The sequence below is a fragment of the Vicugna pacos genome, chromosome 26 (assembly GCF_048564905.1).
Source record: "Vicugna pacos chromosome 26, VicPac4, whole genome shotgun sequence".
NCBI lineage: Eukaryota > Metazoa > Chordata > Mammalia > Artiodactyla > Camelidae > Vicugna > Vicugna pacos.
Genome location: NC_133012.1, coordinates 6,764,877 through 6,781,894, shown reverse-complemented (window position 1 = coordinate 6,781,894; position 17,018 = coordinate 6,764,877). Strand labels below are relative to the sequence as shown.

Genomic DNA, 17,018 nt, shown 5'->3' with positions numbered 1-17,018 from the left:
TTCTAAAATGTTATGTCTTTTTGAATAATTGAATTGTTTTCATTTGATTCTGAACAATTTCATCCTGTTTAATTTTTTTGCATTAATCTGATTTGGATTTTTTCATATCACTATGCTTGATTTACACCTGAGCGTCAGGCCCATCCTTGGAATTAGGCTGGTGATATCAAAATCACTTAACCATGTGGATTAATAATGGAGGATGGACGTTTTCCAAGAGGAGATTAGGGCTTTTATGAAATGCATGAAATAAATATAACAAACTCAAAACCACAGCCAGTCTTCTTTTTCCATATCTGGCACCACGTCCTTTGTCCAGGGTTCCTCCTTCTTTGGAATTGGAAACCATATTCAAGTGCTACATGGCCTACACGACTTTCGTGTCTGGATCTGCACTGAAGTGGGAGGACCTGAGGCGGGTTGCGGTAAGATCTAATTCTCTTCCTCCTTGTAATTTCACTTAAAATGGTAGGGTGAACTGCTCTTTCCAAATATATTACTCCAGACTCTTAAACTGGGGGAAATATGACTTCTTCCACTTTAAAGCTGATCATAAAGGAGATGTAACAGACCTCCAAATCCTTCTTGACAGATATCAAGCCGACCTCTCTGTCTACCTCCACTCATACTTAATTTATTTATATCACAAAATTCTCTGTTTATCTAGAACAGTCCTATTTTGTCAGTCTAAGAGACCTTAAAAAGTCAAGGATAGCAAAAGTGTGTTCGGTCTTACTATCCAAGCAATTTCTAGCAGATTTCTAGGCATCTGTCAGCTTTTACCAGCTGCTCCTGAACACACTGGTGTGCCCTCTGGTAGGAGGAACATGAAGGGAAGTAGCAGAGATCCCATTTAGGCTGAGACTGAAACAGATGAGCAACAGACAGCCCTCCAGGCATCGCTCATTTAAGAGCAAAGCCAGCTTCCTCTCATGTTTTAGATTTCACAGATTCATATACAACAAAGGGCTTCAGTTTTTAAAGCACAATTCTATAGAGCCAACACAGAGAATGGAAGCAAAAAATTGACACAGCATAATCTCTTTCCTGCAACTGGGGATTAAAGAGCCACTTCCATAATTTTCTAGAACTTTAAGATTCAGAATCCACAACTGCTGAATGACTGCTTGCTTTGAGCCCAGCAAACTTCCAATTCTTCCATTCCTTGCTATCCTGAAAGGTAAATAAATATACAGGCAGTTGCTTTAAAAGATCCTATTACACATCACTAGTATGTTTATGGATGATGGGAAACATATTACTATGCACTTGACCCCGTTTTAAAGCAATCTACATCTGTGCCAGAGACGCTATGCCCTGGTCCCTCTGATGCAACCCTTACAGCATTGACTGGACTGTGATTCTGATGTCAAGACATCCTTATCCCAAATCCTTCCCAAGTGTGCTCGCTTTCTTACTGCAAATTGTATGACAAAGTCAAAAGGAAACCCAAAAGGGGAACACTTGGGGGTTTCCCATGTTATTAACGAGGTGGCTGCTGTTTAATCTTGAGGAACAGGTGGATTGTGCAGAAGCATGCCTGATCATAGCCAACCCTCTGTGCAGTGACTTCCATGCTGAAGACACTTCAAACATCATGAGGTAAGAAGCTCACACTGTGTCTTAAATGCTCCAATGCTGACTTACTTTCACCTCTTTTAAAATAAAGCTCAGTGCGTAGGATTAAACAAGAGAAGATGTCATCTGTCACAGCACTGGGTTTAATCATACTGCAGGTTTCTGCCTGTTTTTTTTTTTTGCCCCAAACTGTGCAGATATATGAAAAAGGAAGTCAAAATAGAGTATTTTGTGTCTCCGTGTGCTTCTCCACTTACTGGACTCCCAGATGGGTAACTGCTACCTAAATTTGAAAAGCAAGCATACAGATAACTGATAACTGTCCACATAGCACCGTTCTGCCTAACTTCCTCTCAGAAATAAAGCTGGCGTTTGTGATTTGTGAACCTTATTAGTAAGACTTCTACTTATTGAGTTTTTTTCTCCAAGAGTTTGAGTGAAAGATTGTACATGGTTCAGTAAGATATGCTTTTGACTCTTAGCAAGTATTTTCCAGATGGCTAGGGTCAGCGTTACCATCTCTAACTGTGAACTGTCTGTGAGCAGGAAGTTGATTTGTGGGAACAGATTTAAACCATTATTGTGCTGGCAGTGGCCTTGTACCTAACCCAGGTGAACTTCTGGCCCCCAGACCAAAATAAATGTGCACAGCTGAAGGTGACTCTACAGATAGCAAGAAACAGCTGAGAACATGCACCATACAGTAAATATGAGATAGAGCTTTATTTCTTAATTTGTAAAATGAGAAAGTTGGTTTAGATAGTCTATGAGCTATTTCAAGCTCTAGACAGCGATCCAGTCTCTATTTTTTCCTGTAATTAATGTGTCTGAGTTTGAAGGCTAAAATAGATGAAATTGTTCATCTCCTCCTCAAGAATTGGTCTCAGAAGGCCACAGTCTCTTAATACCAAGAGCTTACCTAGGCATAGTGTTAATTTCCTAAGTCCCTAAGATGTTAGCACCCTCCTGTGTATATGCTATAAAACAGGACATTTTTGAAAATCGTCACAATGACCTTTGCAATATGCTATTTTCCTGTGCTTGCCCACGCGTCACACCACCACAATTCAACTTTGGGTTGAGTTACGTAACAAAGACGTTGACTACGGCACACCCCCGATGAGCATGTTTGTTCCTTGTGTAGGGTGCTCTCCATCAAGAACTATTACCCGAACACCAGAGTCATCATACAGATCCTTCAGTCCCATAACAAGGTACTGTACGTAACACTCCAGCCTATCCGGCTCCCCCTCTTTTAGTCTGTAGAGCTGGATGAACTTAGTTCATCTAAGTAATGTGTGAACTTACTACTTTCTAATGGGTCTTACCTATTTTATACAGACTACATTGTATCTCTCAGTTTCCTTCCCGTGTCCTGCCCCTCCCTCCTTCCCTTTCCCCATGGTAACCATGGGTTTGTTCTCTGTATCCACGAGTCTGTTTCTGCTACTTTCTACTGTGAAACAGGTCTTTCTGCCAAAGATCCCCAGCTGGAACTGGAACACTGGAGACAACATCATCTGCTTTGCGGAATTAAAGCTTGGATTTATCGCCCAAGGCTGTTTGGTGCCAGGCTTGTGTACCTTCCTGACGTCTCTATTTGTCGAGCAAAACAAGAAGGTAACCTTGTAAACTGATGTTGAATCTTGGCTCTGTCCTCATGTCTTCAACTATTAAGATCAGAAATAGAAAATAAAAATCGAGAAAAACAAGAATGACCCAAGAAATGAGATTTGACTTCTACCTGAGCTGGGGAGGGATTGAGAAATCTAGATGGAAGTCCCAGGGAGCACACTGACCTTGAAGAAGTTATTTATCTTACTCTTGCCTGAGAATATTTATCTGCAGAGTAGGAATCATAACTCTGCTTCCTCCCTGCAGCCCGTGATGTTATGACAGTAAATATATTTGTAAGTATAGAAGCACTGAGACTTACTGAAGGTAAAAATACAAGGGTTATGTTATTAGTGGAGAAGTCATATATTTAAATGTAAGTTGTATACAAAGTAATTGACATAATAATAAATAACTATAGTCATCAAACAAATAATAACACAAATAATTAAGATCTAATTTTCCAGGTTATTTGGGGACATTCTATGCAGCAATAATCACAGTAGCCACATGTTGAATGTCTCCTGTGTCTTATGCATTTTAAAGACATTATGTTTCCCCTTGATATTTCAAGGACGTATCCCAGTAACAGACGCTAACTAATTTACTGTAGCGTAAGTCAGTGAGCCGCGGAGGTAGACTTGTCTGACCTACAGTCTTACCACTGTGCCCTGTGCCTCTGGCTGTGGGAGTATCTACTCACAATCTCCCACGTTAGGTCTTTTGATACCTTTGTTTGAGGCAAAGTAAGTGGCTGAATGGACCACTGGGATGCAATACTGCAGCACCTGGCACGGCCTTCCAAATGCCCTTCCCGTGAAACGCTCTAACCTTCAGCCGGGCTTCATATCCTGTTGTCTAGAGGCTCCCCAGAAAGTAACCTTTCCCTCCACTTAACTGTGTGTCCACATTTGCCTTTTCTTATATGCAGTTTTCCTCGTGGCCCCCCTTTGCACTTTATTTCGTTTATTAAATAAGTTAAAAAAAAAAAGTCTCCATCTTTTCTGGTTCCTTCCCCGGTGCCGTTAAGGAAAAAGCAAAAGAGGGCAAATATTCAAAAGATGGTCTGGCCAGCAAACCCTGACTGGAAACCACAGAATTCTCCAAAACTTCCTTCTGTGACTGTGAGGAGGTGTCACACGCAGATGAATAGAATGGACCATCAGGCAGTGAGGACGAGCCTTGATGGTGCTACGTGAACATGCTTTAACCTTCTTCTGGTCACTGTGTGGCCCAGGAAATGGCTCAGAGGGAAAGTGTGTTTACCTGTGCGTTGTAAGTTTAGAAAGCGCGAGGTGACTGCAGTATCTTTTGCAATGATCGTGATTTTAATGTCCACGGCTGGAGATCATAAATGGAGGCAGACCTGTGTATGAAGACTTTGTTCCGTCATGGAAATAGAGAAGATAGACAAACAGCCAGCCCTGTTGTGGGTGTTTTGTTGTTTGTTTATCTAAGGTTGTAACCTCAATGATGGTGGTCACCTGTCAGTGTTCATGAGATGTTTTTGGAACATAAGAATTGAGAGAGATTTGTGGTCATGATAGTATTTTTTTGTGAGGAGTGGGGAGTGATATCTGAAACCCACTTTCAGAAATGCTAAACTGGGCAGAATCAGGGCAAGATTTTTAATGATGGACTCTGCTCTGATGCTTTAGATTCTGTAATTAATTAAATTAACTAAAATTAATGTAGTTAATTAAACCTATTAACTTAGGTTTAATGGCCAGGACTCCAGTGTCTTATGTCCTATTTTGCTCGGATTGGACACTTACTTTCTCTGTCAGTTTCTGCATCTAATAAGACTTGTTAGAAAATATATATATATATTCATATATATATATATGAATCACTTTGCTGTACACCCGAAACTAATACAGCATTGTAAATCAACTATGCTTCAATAAAAAATAATAAAATAAATAAGACTTGTTAATCTACTCATAACCTGATATTTTCCAAGTATTGAGCTAGCATTTGTAAAACTTCTGAACACTCAGATTGAAAAGCCTTGGGCCAATGCCATGTATTTTGACTGTATTGATCTATATTGATTACATGGTGAGAAATTGTAGTCCGAGGAGCATTTCCGGTTGGTTCTAGGCACAGAGCATCGCCTTAAGCTTAAGTTTAGATTAGATCTAACCCAACTGATTTACTTGAGCTCCCTGATTCTGCCATCCAGATCCAAAATCCATCTTTTCTTTCTGTTTCCCTGATTTTTTTTTAAACTAACTCAGGAAATCTTCATCTCTACGGGTTTTTTTTTTTTTTAAACCCTCTTACAAAAACTGAAACATTTGGATTGGAAGCACTAAGCCAGTCTTTAATAATGAGGACTTGAACTGAGCTCGAATTGCCTGGGGAGGGAGCCTTCCTCAACAGAGGGCTTTAAGAAAGTGGGGAAAGCAGGAGATTCGGCTGCATCTTGGGACGAGGAAGGGGTGTGCTGGACATAGGTGGTCCTTTTTAGCAGGGCAGAATTTTTTGCTTGTGTGTTTGTTTCTGTCTTGTTCTTGCTACACCACAAGGTGGCCATCTGAGGATAGTTTCTGGGCTGGCCTGAACTGCCCACAGCCGCTGTGTTCCGGAGTTCCTAGAAATCCCAGGCTTCCACTGGAGATTCTGGGCTCTGTGGGGCCTGTTCTGCTTGAACAGCCATATTTAGGGGGAGACAGGGTGGATTCCATATTATCCTTCCCATCTTATTGTTCCTGATTCAAAAAATCAGTCTACCATGCTGAAATTATTAGGGGAATTGTAATTTCTAGCAAAGAGGCTTGGATGCCACCAGGGTAGAAACTGAGTCATGATGTTCCCACTTCATTCCCAACCCTCTGGTGGAAATGGTTGAGATGCACGTGAGAGTTTCAGTTCTTCTTCTGACTTTTCTGCATTCTCCCGGGGTGCAGGCGGCCTGGCGGGAGGAGAGCCCGGGGGCCTGCCTGGTGGCGGAGCTCCTCCAACAAATGGTGCCTCCTTTGGGCCCACCATTGAAGAGGTTGGTTAAGCCAACCCTGCATAGATTTAAGATCGCAATCATCACAACAGATATTGCAGTTATCTTGTGCTGTCTAAGCTCACAATGCACAGGCAGAGACAACACACAACTTGAACCCCAAGATCGCACATCCCGTGTCATTGTGATTCACGCGACATAACTGTGTATTCCAGGTTTGTCCTAAAGAGCCCTGGCAAAAGTATTTCTTCAGTGGCCTGAAGAACAAAATCCTGACTCAGCGTCTCTCCGACGACTTTGCTGGCATGAGTTTTCCTGATGTGTCCCGGTGAGTTAAGAGCAATCCTTCCCTCATTTGTGTGCCACAGCGTTCTTTCCACCATGTTCGCGGGGGGCTCACCGTAGGCCAGGCTCTGTGACACACCCTGAAGACACAAGAGGGCTTCAGCCTGCGTGCCCGCAACCTGGAGGTTACAGTCCATGTGGGACCGTTTCATTTCCATCCCAGGTGGCACGCTGGCTGTGAGTTCCTCCAGGGTGGAGTCACTGACAAGTGAACATTCCAGATGTGAGGGGCCCTTTGTCTGCCAGGGGTGGCATTTCCTGGGGCAAAGGGCACATAGTATCAGCTGTGTTCTTGGGCACGAGGCCCCACTGTCCTCTCTTGCCTCACAGTTACTTGTCTTCCTTCCCAGGCTCTGCTTTGTGAAGATGCATCTCATGCTGATAGCCATCGAACACAAATCCATGTGTCACGGTTACTGGTACCAGTGGGCCTTCCAACCTCTTCCTTTTCTTTGAGGAGAATCTTTATGATTAAGATTTTCCCAAACATGCAGCCATCACTTAAGGTTTTTGGCATTTGTTGAGAGCCAGCCAGTCGGGCACCGAGGCTGCTGTGGTGTTGTTAATACTGTCTCTCACGACAGGGGTTATAATCTAAGGATTGAGGTTAGAATGGTTACCCTTGTGGGTGGGCAGGAATTCTGCCTTGGTTCCTGTGGCCTTGCCCCAATTCCCTCTCATGATCAGGGGAGCAAAGAAACGGTCACTTTCTCAGATCTGTTCCTCCTAATCTATTACCAGTTCTTGTAAGTCTTGCCCATGAAATAGAATCATCTGTGATAAAAATTCTACCATCAACTCTAGCCTTAGAAACTAACCTGCGAAATATGGAAAAATGGGAATTTGACTGGCCTCGTGGACAAAGTATGCTGTTAACCAGGTAGATAAAGGGAAGAGGTAACATTATCAGACTATCAGCATTTCCTGAAAACCCATATTGAGTAACGTAAGAAGCAAGAGAAGTTATTGCATAATGAGAAAGAAAATCCAGGAAAAACAGAATCAGCCGCAACGATCCAGAAATAACAGGTGCTGAAAAATACGGAAAAGTGGGGCTTATGTGGGATGAGGAATAAGAAAGGCCACTATGTTGGCTTATGTGTGTCTTTTTAGTGGAAAACTGCCTTGAATTCAGTTGGAATCAGTAGATGAGATAATGATCCTGATTATGATTTGCTGGCCCAGTGGCCTTGGAGAAGTGTCCGTCATCTGTAAAATGAGGAGATCACATGAATTAGTCCCTAAGACCCCTTCCAGCTCCAACACTGAACCCTTGAATTATAGAGAAACAGTCAGGACTCAATAATTTTTGAATGATACCCGATGGGCCATAAAGGGATGATTTTATTGGAAAGAAGAAGCAATCTCTCAAGTAGGGAGGATGTGGAAGATACCTGGGCAAAAAGAATTGGTGAGATACTGTAGAAAGTAAATCCTTAAGCAGAGAGTGAGGAATAGTGTTAACTGGCTGGCTACATTTCATTGAACAATTCTGCCACGCTCAAGAAAATCTCAGACTCTAAACCCATGTCAAGTCTCCTTTCTACTAGAAACAGGTCAGAGGAAAGATGATGACTTCCTACTTAGCCTCATTCACCAGGCCATTTAGGTTTCATACTAGCTCAGAGCTTGATCAAGTTCTAACATCTTTGGCCTTCCCCAACCTGGGTTATACATCGGAGTTATTTGCAAAGTTTTAAAGACGTATAGAATTCAAAACCCCAGTTCTGATTTTATAAAATCAAAATCTCCAAGGATACCAAAATCTCCTGTGAATTTTTTTAAGTCCGCATGAGATAGTCATTTTCCTCACTGACCTTCAGAAGTGATTGGACCAAATGCTCCTAATACTGTTTCGACAAAATATTTCTATAAACTTTATTAGGATGGTTGGTAGGACATGGTAGACCAGAAACATGAATAAGCAACTGATTTCTACACGTATTCAAGGAGCCCTGGTACTGCTTACTAGCTAGCCATACATCTGCCCCCACTAAAAGGGGCACCTGCTCCAACATAGATTTAACTGTGGTTTCTCACCAAAGAGTCAGATGCCTCAAAGGGATGAAATCCTGATTGGGCAAACATACTGACATTAGCAGTCTTACCTGATCGCGTGTTCATGACCAGCACTGCTATAGACCCTTCTCTTCCATCAACTCCTGAATCCTCACAGCGATGCTGTAGGAAGAGTATAATTAATAGGCCCATTTCATGGGTTGGAGCTCAGAAGAGTTCAGTGCTTTCCCCAAGCTTGCACCACCAGCAAGTGGCAAAGCGAGAATCCAAACTCGGTCTGGCTCGGGGCACTCCCGTTCACCAAGCTGTACCAAACCCATAGTCACTGTACATGGAAGGAACGTGGGGCATCGCAGTGCGGGGCTTGAGGCAAGTGCACTGGAAAACTCGGCGGGGGGACCTACCTTTTCTCCCCTTTTACCTTCTCCCCTAATTGATACAGTCGACTGTAGGACTTGCAGACGCCCTGGACAATGCCCAGGCTCTGTCTTAGGGAATAGCTTGCCACCTGCTGAGAGGTGAGGCTGGGTCCAGCCCCCATCAGGTAATGTTCCGAGTTTATTCCACTGGCGAACTTTCTCTAAGAGAACACGTGGCTGTTCTCTTAGAGAAAGAGTCAAGCGATGACGGCGGTTTGAGAAAGTCTTCAAAGGAGGTTCGCGTCTTCTTTCAGCTGCAGCCAGAGACACGATCATGGCAGTATCTACATGGCTAAATATTTAACATGGGTTCAGAGGACCCTGCCTTTAAAAGAGGAGAAACGAAGATACAATGGAGCTCAAGTGAACATCAACCAATGGCATCGGGGCAGGGGAGGCACAAGTCCATGTCCTTTCCTTTTCAAAGTGCAAAGCAGTCATTCCAGTGACGTATTAATATCAGTCAATACTCAGAAAGTGCCAGACAGTGTCTCAGGTAATGATGTACTTGAACACAGCCATTCAGCATCTTTCTACTCTTGGCCTAGGGCTAGAGAGCTTTCATTGCACCCATCTTTTATTTTTGCAGGGCTCTCATATGTGCAGGTTACTTTGGACTCTCCTAACAACAGACTGAGCTTTGCCCAAATGAAGACTTGAACTCTTTCCAACGTGAGTAAGAAAGGAGGCGTGTGTTTTCAAGGAGGCAAGGAGTCCTCTCATGACACGCAAACGAAGTGAGGGGAGGTAGATGGTAACAAGTCCTCACCATACTGGAGGTCTGAACTAAAGGAAATAAAAACAGGAGATCCTGACCGACACAGGGAGAAATGCGAGGAACTCAAGAGTCACGGTGGAGTCCTGCCAGACGGAGTGTCGTGAATGAAGTTCGTAAGACAGTGTTTTCAAACACACAGACCATAAGGAAATAGAGAATCAAAATATTCAAGTAGTGTGGAAGGAGAAACAATTCACCTGGTTCCTGCTCTCAAAAATCTTGAAATCAAGGTGGACAAAAGTGAAGTCAGAAGAAACATACAAGTTGGAAAATTGTACAGGCGAATAGAAGGAACTTCTGAATCCAGCTCATTAAGTAGATGTATCTAATTTTAGGAGGCAAATAGCCAAAGAATGTACAGACCAGTATGTACGACTCGTCTGACCAGAAGGGTGACCAGAAGACTAGCCAGCATGTGGCGGTGGCCTGTTTGGCATAAGATAGCTGAAATTAGCAAGGCGTCACAGATCTGAGTTGGTTTGACCATTTCCGGTGCAGGACTCAGTCCAGGAGGAGCTCATCCTCCCTCAGCTCAGCGAGTGGGTTGTCACCTGGTGCCACTCAGCCTATTCAGCAGCAATCAAATAATTAAATACAGTCACGTTCACATTTTCTGTTGTAAATTTTGGCGGTAGATGATTGAGTCCCATGAACCCTGCCCCTTAGAGAATCCATTGGTAAAGACAGAATGAAACACCATATATTGCCCTGGAAATAGGAGGGGGAAATTACTGTTTTTTATTTTCTGTTCCCAGTGGTCTGATACTGAATCCACCTGCACAAGTGAAGCTCCATAAGAACACGTTAGGGTTCTTTATCGCTGAATCCGCAAAGGATGTCAAAAGGTAAATTTTATTTTATTACTTTACAGGGACAAAGTCCTAAAGCAAATGCAATCTAATGTCAGGCAGACTGAGTCCGTGTGGTACTTCCTTCCATGTGCAGCCTCACATAAGTCATTCTTGATTTGTTTGTCTTGTCCAGAGCCTTCTTTTACTGTGCCATCTGTCACAGTGATGTGTATACTCCAGAGCTAATTGGAAAGTGTGGCTGCAAAAACAAGAATCTTCGACACATGACAGGTAAGCGTGCTTTCTGTCCGGCCGTCCCCAGCCCACCTTCCAGGGGGTGTGGCCAAGGGACAGGGAAGGGGGGGTCTGTCTCTTAAGACAAGTGTCCATTGGAACTTGGCCAAGAATTGGCAGGTGTTTACTCACTGGGCATCCAGGACCTGAGAATCAGTCTTTTAGAGCTGGAAGAACCCTTACTGGATACCTAGATCAACCCCGACACAGCCAGGCAAATGCATTCTGATAGAGCTTGAGTCACGTGATTCCCAAGTCACACAGCCCAGGTCAACCCCAGGCACGCTGGCTTTTAGCCTGCTGCTTTTTTGTTGCATCGCACTGGTCTTCCCACCTCAGTCGCATCTGCATGCTTGGTTGGCCATAAAGATGCCACCTCATGACCCTTTGTATTAAAAAAAAGTCATTGGGTTATCACTGACATACAACATTGTATAATTTTAAGGTTTGATACGCTTATATTGCAGTGTGATTGCTGCGGTAGCTCTAGCCAGACACCTGTATCACGTGCATAATTATCATTTCTTCTAGTCTGGGAACAACACCATTCCTTGAGTACTCTGTTTCCTTCCTAGATTGTAGGGAGTTTAAAGTTTATTCATTCTGACCCAGTGATGAGGAAATGTGACTTTCTCTCTTTTCTCAAATTGAACCCGAAATAGCTCACCAATGACCCTTTTCACTTCACAGCAGAGAAAGGAAAATGTATCTCAAGCATGCATGATAACAGAGTCCCTTCTGGCTTAAAACAGTCTCTTCCTGGTACATTGAGATTGTTTGGGTAAAAATCCCAGTGTTTAAACTTAATCAGTTCAAAGTCTGAATTTCCTAGCAAGACTCTCATCTCTATGGTTCTGATCTTCTGCTCGCCCCAGTGGTATTCTATTTAAATGCAGGAGTAAATGTGCTTAGCATCGTTGCAACCTTGTACAATTGGACAGCCGGGCATCATTTCATGCAAGTCCTTGCTGGTTCCTGAGGCCTGTGCCAGTTTCTGTGACCTCTGCATTGGCAACTCTGTTCCTCCTGGGTTTGGGTCACCTTCGGTCGTTTGTTACTGAAATCTGTCGTCCCTGCCATGGCCTCTGGTCTGGAGGTCATCAGGGCCCCTGTACTCCTAGTCTTTTTATTCCGTATGTTATTTGAGTCTCTCTGCTGTGTGAGATTTTCCCATCTCCCCACATAGGTACGTAGGTTTGTCAGGATGTGGGAACCTAAGTGATGCCTTCTCGGGCTTTCGTCCTGCTTAAACACACGTGCCGCCTTCTCTTCCATAGTCATCTTGCCTCGTTACCCAGCACTCCTCGGAGTGCACTGCGCACCAAGAATCTGCATGAGAAGGATTTCCAGATGGATTTTCTCCCCTCGCACATCACAAAACTATCACATTCTCCTTGCCTCGCTACCCTCTCACCATCCGGAAGCACTAGATGTGTGTGCTGGGTGGTGGAAGGGACTGAGTCTTTTCTCAGGGGTCCAGGCACTGCCACTTTTTTTTTTTAATAATAGCTTTATCAAGATATAATTCAAATACCACGAAGTAAAATACCACATGCTTTTAAAAGGTCCAACAATTCAGTGGACTTTTTGTATGTGAGCAGATTCGTGCAACCATCACCACAGTCAATTTGGGAACATTTTCCATATCTCAGGAAGAGACTCCATACCCCGTAGCAGGAACTCCCTGTTCTCTTCTCCCCACGCCCCTGGCGACCTCTAGTCTACTTTCTGTCTCTCTAGATTTGCCTCTCCCGGCCATGTCGTAAAAAGGGAGTGACACCTGACGTTGCTGCTAAACTCTCTTCCTCTGCTGGTATCACACCCAGCTCTTGGGCCGCACTGACTGGCTGCCGATGACTCTGTTATTTTTGACAGTATAAATGGCTCCATCACACTGTCTGGTTTAAGTTGAGCCCCTTTGCAGGAGTAATTTCTGAGGCCAGTCTGACGCTTGTTCTGACCCTGAGCACTTACTAGCTGTCTCTCTCCTGCTTCTCTGTAGTAAATTCTGGCCCGTGGTTTACCTTGTGTTCTCATGGGGCACGGTGTCCTCTTAATTATTTGCCACCAAAATCACCATTGTTTTCAAGAGTAGCCTTGGGCTTGAGGTTCTCCACGCTCTGTTCCAAGTAAAGCCGGTTCCCTTGGGAAGAGCATCAGTGCTTTCCATTCTGGTGGCCCGCCTACCCCTCCAGGCAGAATCTTTGAGCCACTACCCAGGAGCTGGGGGGTAGAAATAGTGGCCCCCTTCTCTCAAATGGACACCTCTGCTTTTTGAGGAGGTCTCTGGGCCCTGGTGGGAGCTTCTGGCCTTGGTTTGCCTCTCCCACTGTGAAGCCTCTGCCTTGGGTGCGAGCTGGGGTGAGAGTAACCAGCACACCATGGTTTTCACCCTGTGACGCCAGGGCTGGCGCTCTACCCCGAGAACAACAGCTGCGTGGAGGAGGGGGCCTCCATTCTCTTGACTGTACTGCCCTGAAACTTAGCCTTGGCAGCATGAGACATGCTGGTACCCTGCCCCTCCCAGAGACACACGAAACACACCATAGCCCTTGCCTGGGAGCTGGAGGGAGAGGGGGGTCTCTGTTCCTGGACACACTCATCCAGAATGGGGCGTCTGTCACACTTGGTTGGGTTTGGAGGAAAGGAAACAATTTGTGGCTCTTTTGCCTGTGGCCCTAATCTTCCTAAGATTTGGTATAATTTTTTGTATACATTGTCTTTATTTGCTGCACACCTGTAGGGCGGTTCATTATAGAGATTTTGAATGGGCGTGTGTGTTAATAATTGTCACTGGTTACTGCTGTTTTACGAGCAGGTGCATGGAACTTTTCACGCTTCCATCCACAGGCCAAACTAAAGGCTTTGTCCTAACCCTATCTATTTCCTCTGACTCTTTAAATTTTTTCCTTGAAAACCTAAGACAATTTTGAGCAAAGAAAGAAGCTTTTCCTATGTCATTTCCTGAACTCTGCATTGCATGTAGGGTTTGCAACTGCATGTTTTAGTCTGAAGAATATTGTTAATTAATTGCAAAATGACACTTCTCTCCAACTGCGTTGTTAACTTGCCTGGCACATTGAAAAGGTACCTGTGGAGTTTGTCACTGCCTTCCAATACTCTCCAAGAGGAGGGTGCTTTGATTCTAGAGGACCAACAGCCCTAATCTGGATTAAAATATCCTCAGAATAAGGAAAGCTTATTTCCTGGACTTAGATGACTTAATGGAGATATCGTTTTAGAGCATCTAACCCTTTATGTCCGGTTATTGATATGTAAACTGGTTTTCATAGGGAACCTGATATGTAGATAAGAGGATTCCATTGTCAAGTCAGGTTTATTTCTCATTGTAATGTATTATTTTTTCCCTTGAGGAGAACAAAAAAAAAAAGAGAAAAGAATACTGTTAATTAAATGAGTTTCAAGATCCTATTTTGGATTCAGAAGTTAAAACACTGGCTCTCTTTACACTCTACAACAATCTGCATCTTTCTTGAGGCAATGGAAGAGGCTGACTAAATGGAGAAATGTCCCATTAAAGAAGGTGTGAAGAAGAAAGAAAAAAAAATACACTTAGAGTATCATCTTATTACCCATATCTTTATCCCATATAGAAATTTAACATGATTTCCTTCACTGTAAACAGTGTACAAATCAAACTTTTGCAGACAAATCATACACACCCGTATGCATGCACTGCTCAATCGTTTTGTGAAACAAACATATTTTATAAATTGAATAATTACCTCTTTATTTAGCTGGCTTTGAAGTATGGTTTTGTTATAAATATTTTAAAGCAGGATGTTAGTTGCCCTAGTATAAAGATGGAAAGATTTTTGTATAAACAGAAAGCCTCTGTCTTCATATTTGAAGACTGGCCAAATTTTACCCATTTCTATGACATGTAATTTATAGGGAAGAAGTAAGACTTTCAATTTACAATCTAATATTGGAGTTTCTATGTAGTGATCGCGTGCCCTGGACCTTTCATTCTTCTCATAGTGGAATCCTTTTTCCTCTTGCTCCGTACCGATCCTCGGTCACCATGTCTACCAAGCCTGTCCCACCGTGTCCAGGAGAATCCTGCTGCATCTGGTACCAGGACCCTTTAATAGCGGGCCATGAGTGAGACGGCTGTTCTTGACTTTGGTTTGCCAGACGGTGGCAGCAGAGTACCATGGAATGCTCACGGGTCTGGAGGCGGGGGACTGCACGTCTGTGCAAATCTGAATCTGCAGAGTTAGTTTGAGCCAAAATGTGCCAAAGAGAACATCATTGCAGAAGGGGACTGCTGGGCCTTATCGATTTAAAAGCCATGATAGTATCTTGGAAATTTTCACCAAGAATTAACTCTTCAGAGGGACTTAGGGACTTACCAATAGATGATCAAATGGAAAAATCTACTGACTTCAAGTTAGTACAAATTTCAGTTTGAATATTTTACATTTCAGAGCCTGATGAAGTGTGTCCCCAGTCCATTCCCTTTGAAGAATCATCTCTTCATTAGGCTAATTAACCTTGCTTGGTCCCGCCACCTTCTTCCACATCTTGTACTCAGTCAGAATTCAGAAGAGCTGAATTCCGACTGCATCCGTGCCGCTGATTGGCTGTGGTTTGGGGAAGACACTTTACCTTTTGGGGTCTCAGTGCCATCATTTCAAACTGGACAGTCCTAATCATCTTTATGGCCCGTTTCAGTTCTGATGTTCTGTGATTTATAATCCTTCTTCTTTGATGATTTCCATTTCTTTCTGAACTAGAACCATACCAGAGGGTCTCCACTTAAATTCGTAGTGTAACATCTTAGAGAGATGGCGTGGTGCGCTGGTTAAGAGGGTTGCATTCTGTGTTGGTGACTTACCAGCCATGTGACTTTAGGCACATCATTTAAGCTCTCAAGGTGCTTCAGAGTTCTGTTAAAACACTGATAATAATAGTACACATCTCAGAAGATTAAATGAGCGTATTAGTCCATAAAGAGTGTACAAACTGAGTAAATTAAAATAAAAAGCATGAAGACCCGTTCCTGGCAAATAGTAAGTACCACATAGATGGTGATTATCATAGTACCCATGGGAACATACACTCAAAAAGAATCTCATTATTTCTCTCATCAATGAAACACAGGTGAAATATGAACTGGCAGAGAAGTCCTGGTAAATTATATGTATTTGAACCCGTTCCCTGATGTCTTTTGGATTCCTGAGCACGAAGACCAGTAGGGCCAGCCTCCGGAGTAGCGGGAACCGTTGTCTTTCTGCTTTTCCACTAAATGTGATTAGATGGTTACTGGGCAGAATCTTTCCCAGCCCCAGCTATACAATTCACTGACTGCCATTACACCACTGAAATCTCTGCTGCCCAAGGGATCAGAGTGGTGGTCCTCAGCCAGGGCAGGGAGGAGCACGGACGAGCTGTAGAGAGAGGGGGCCGCATGAAAATGGCCTTAGGGAAGTTGTGTCCCTAGTTCCCCTAATCCTCTGGAGAACTGTTTGAGTCCCCATAAAATGTGAATTTTTGCAATGGAGTCACACCTAAAGGAGAGGGGAATTACAAAGAGGAAATTGGAAAGAGGATATGAAACGAGTCTGGGACAGGAAGAAATGATAAGAAACCGTTCGAATGGGTGGTCCAACTTGAAGTTACTCTACTTCACTGTTTTCTTTAGGTTTGGCTCTGGGTCACTTTTTCCATATACATCCAAGACTAATTGACCTCTTTAAGAAGGGAGTCACCCTAGCCAGTGTCCCCTAGGGGTGACAGTTGCAAACCCAGAAGGTTGAGATCTAATGACGCCCATAATGACTCTACCAGCTCATGTCTCTAGCTTGGCTAGAAGCCATCAGAGATCTGCTCCTGCATGAGTGACCTTGGTGGGAGAGAGATCCGAGGTGTCCCTAAATGACTCTTCTTCTCCAAAGCAGAGTCAGGAACCACGTGTCCACTCAACCCCAATAAAAAGGAAAGCAACCTGGTAGTAAGTCCGCAAAGAGCAGTATCTTGAGTTCCTGTCTTCGTGGCGGTTGCCATTGGTCTTGTAGTCAATCCTGTGGTTAACGGTGGGGCTCCATTTCTCCTGTCCTCAGTGTCCACGTCCCCCTCGGCTGTTGCCCTCATTTTTTCTCATCCCAGTGATTACAAGCACGTCCTAGCTCATTCTTCTGAATTTAGCCTCTCTTCATGCCAGTCCATGCCGTCTTCCACGGCTATAATAATTGTCT

General features: G+C 43.7%; 1 protein-coding gene across 3 annotated transcripts in view; it reads left to right on the top strand.

Annotated features, from left to right (window-relative positions):
* The window catches only part of KCNU1 (potassium calcium-activated channel subfamily U member 1), a 223,339-nt gene that overhangs the window by 147,836 nt on the left and 58,485 nt on the right, over positions 1–17,018 (top strand). For all 3 annotated transcript variants that reach the window (XM_072950280.1, XM_072950278.1, XM_072950279.1), the window contains 8 exons: positions 320–425; positions 1,520–1,602; positions 2,723–2,792; positions 3,046–3,198; positions 6,367–6,479; positions 6,847–6,915; positions 10,468–10,557; positions 10,697–10,794. In XM_072950280.1, the coding sequence (XP_072806381.1) occupies positions 320–425; positions 1,520–1,602; positions 2,723–2,792; positions 3,046–3,198; positions 6,367–6,479; positions 6,847–6,915; positions 10,468–10,557; positions 10,697–10,794 (782 nt within the window). The remainder of the gene's footprint in view (positions 1–319; positions 426–1,519; positions 1,603–2,722; positions 2,793–3,045; positions 3,199–6,366; positions 6,480–6,846; positions 6,916–10,467; positions 10,558–10,696; positions 10,795–17,018) is intronic.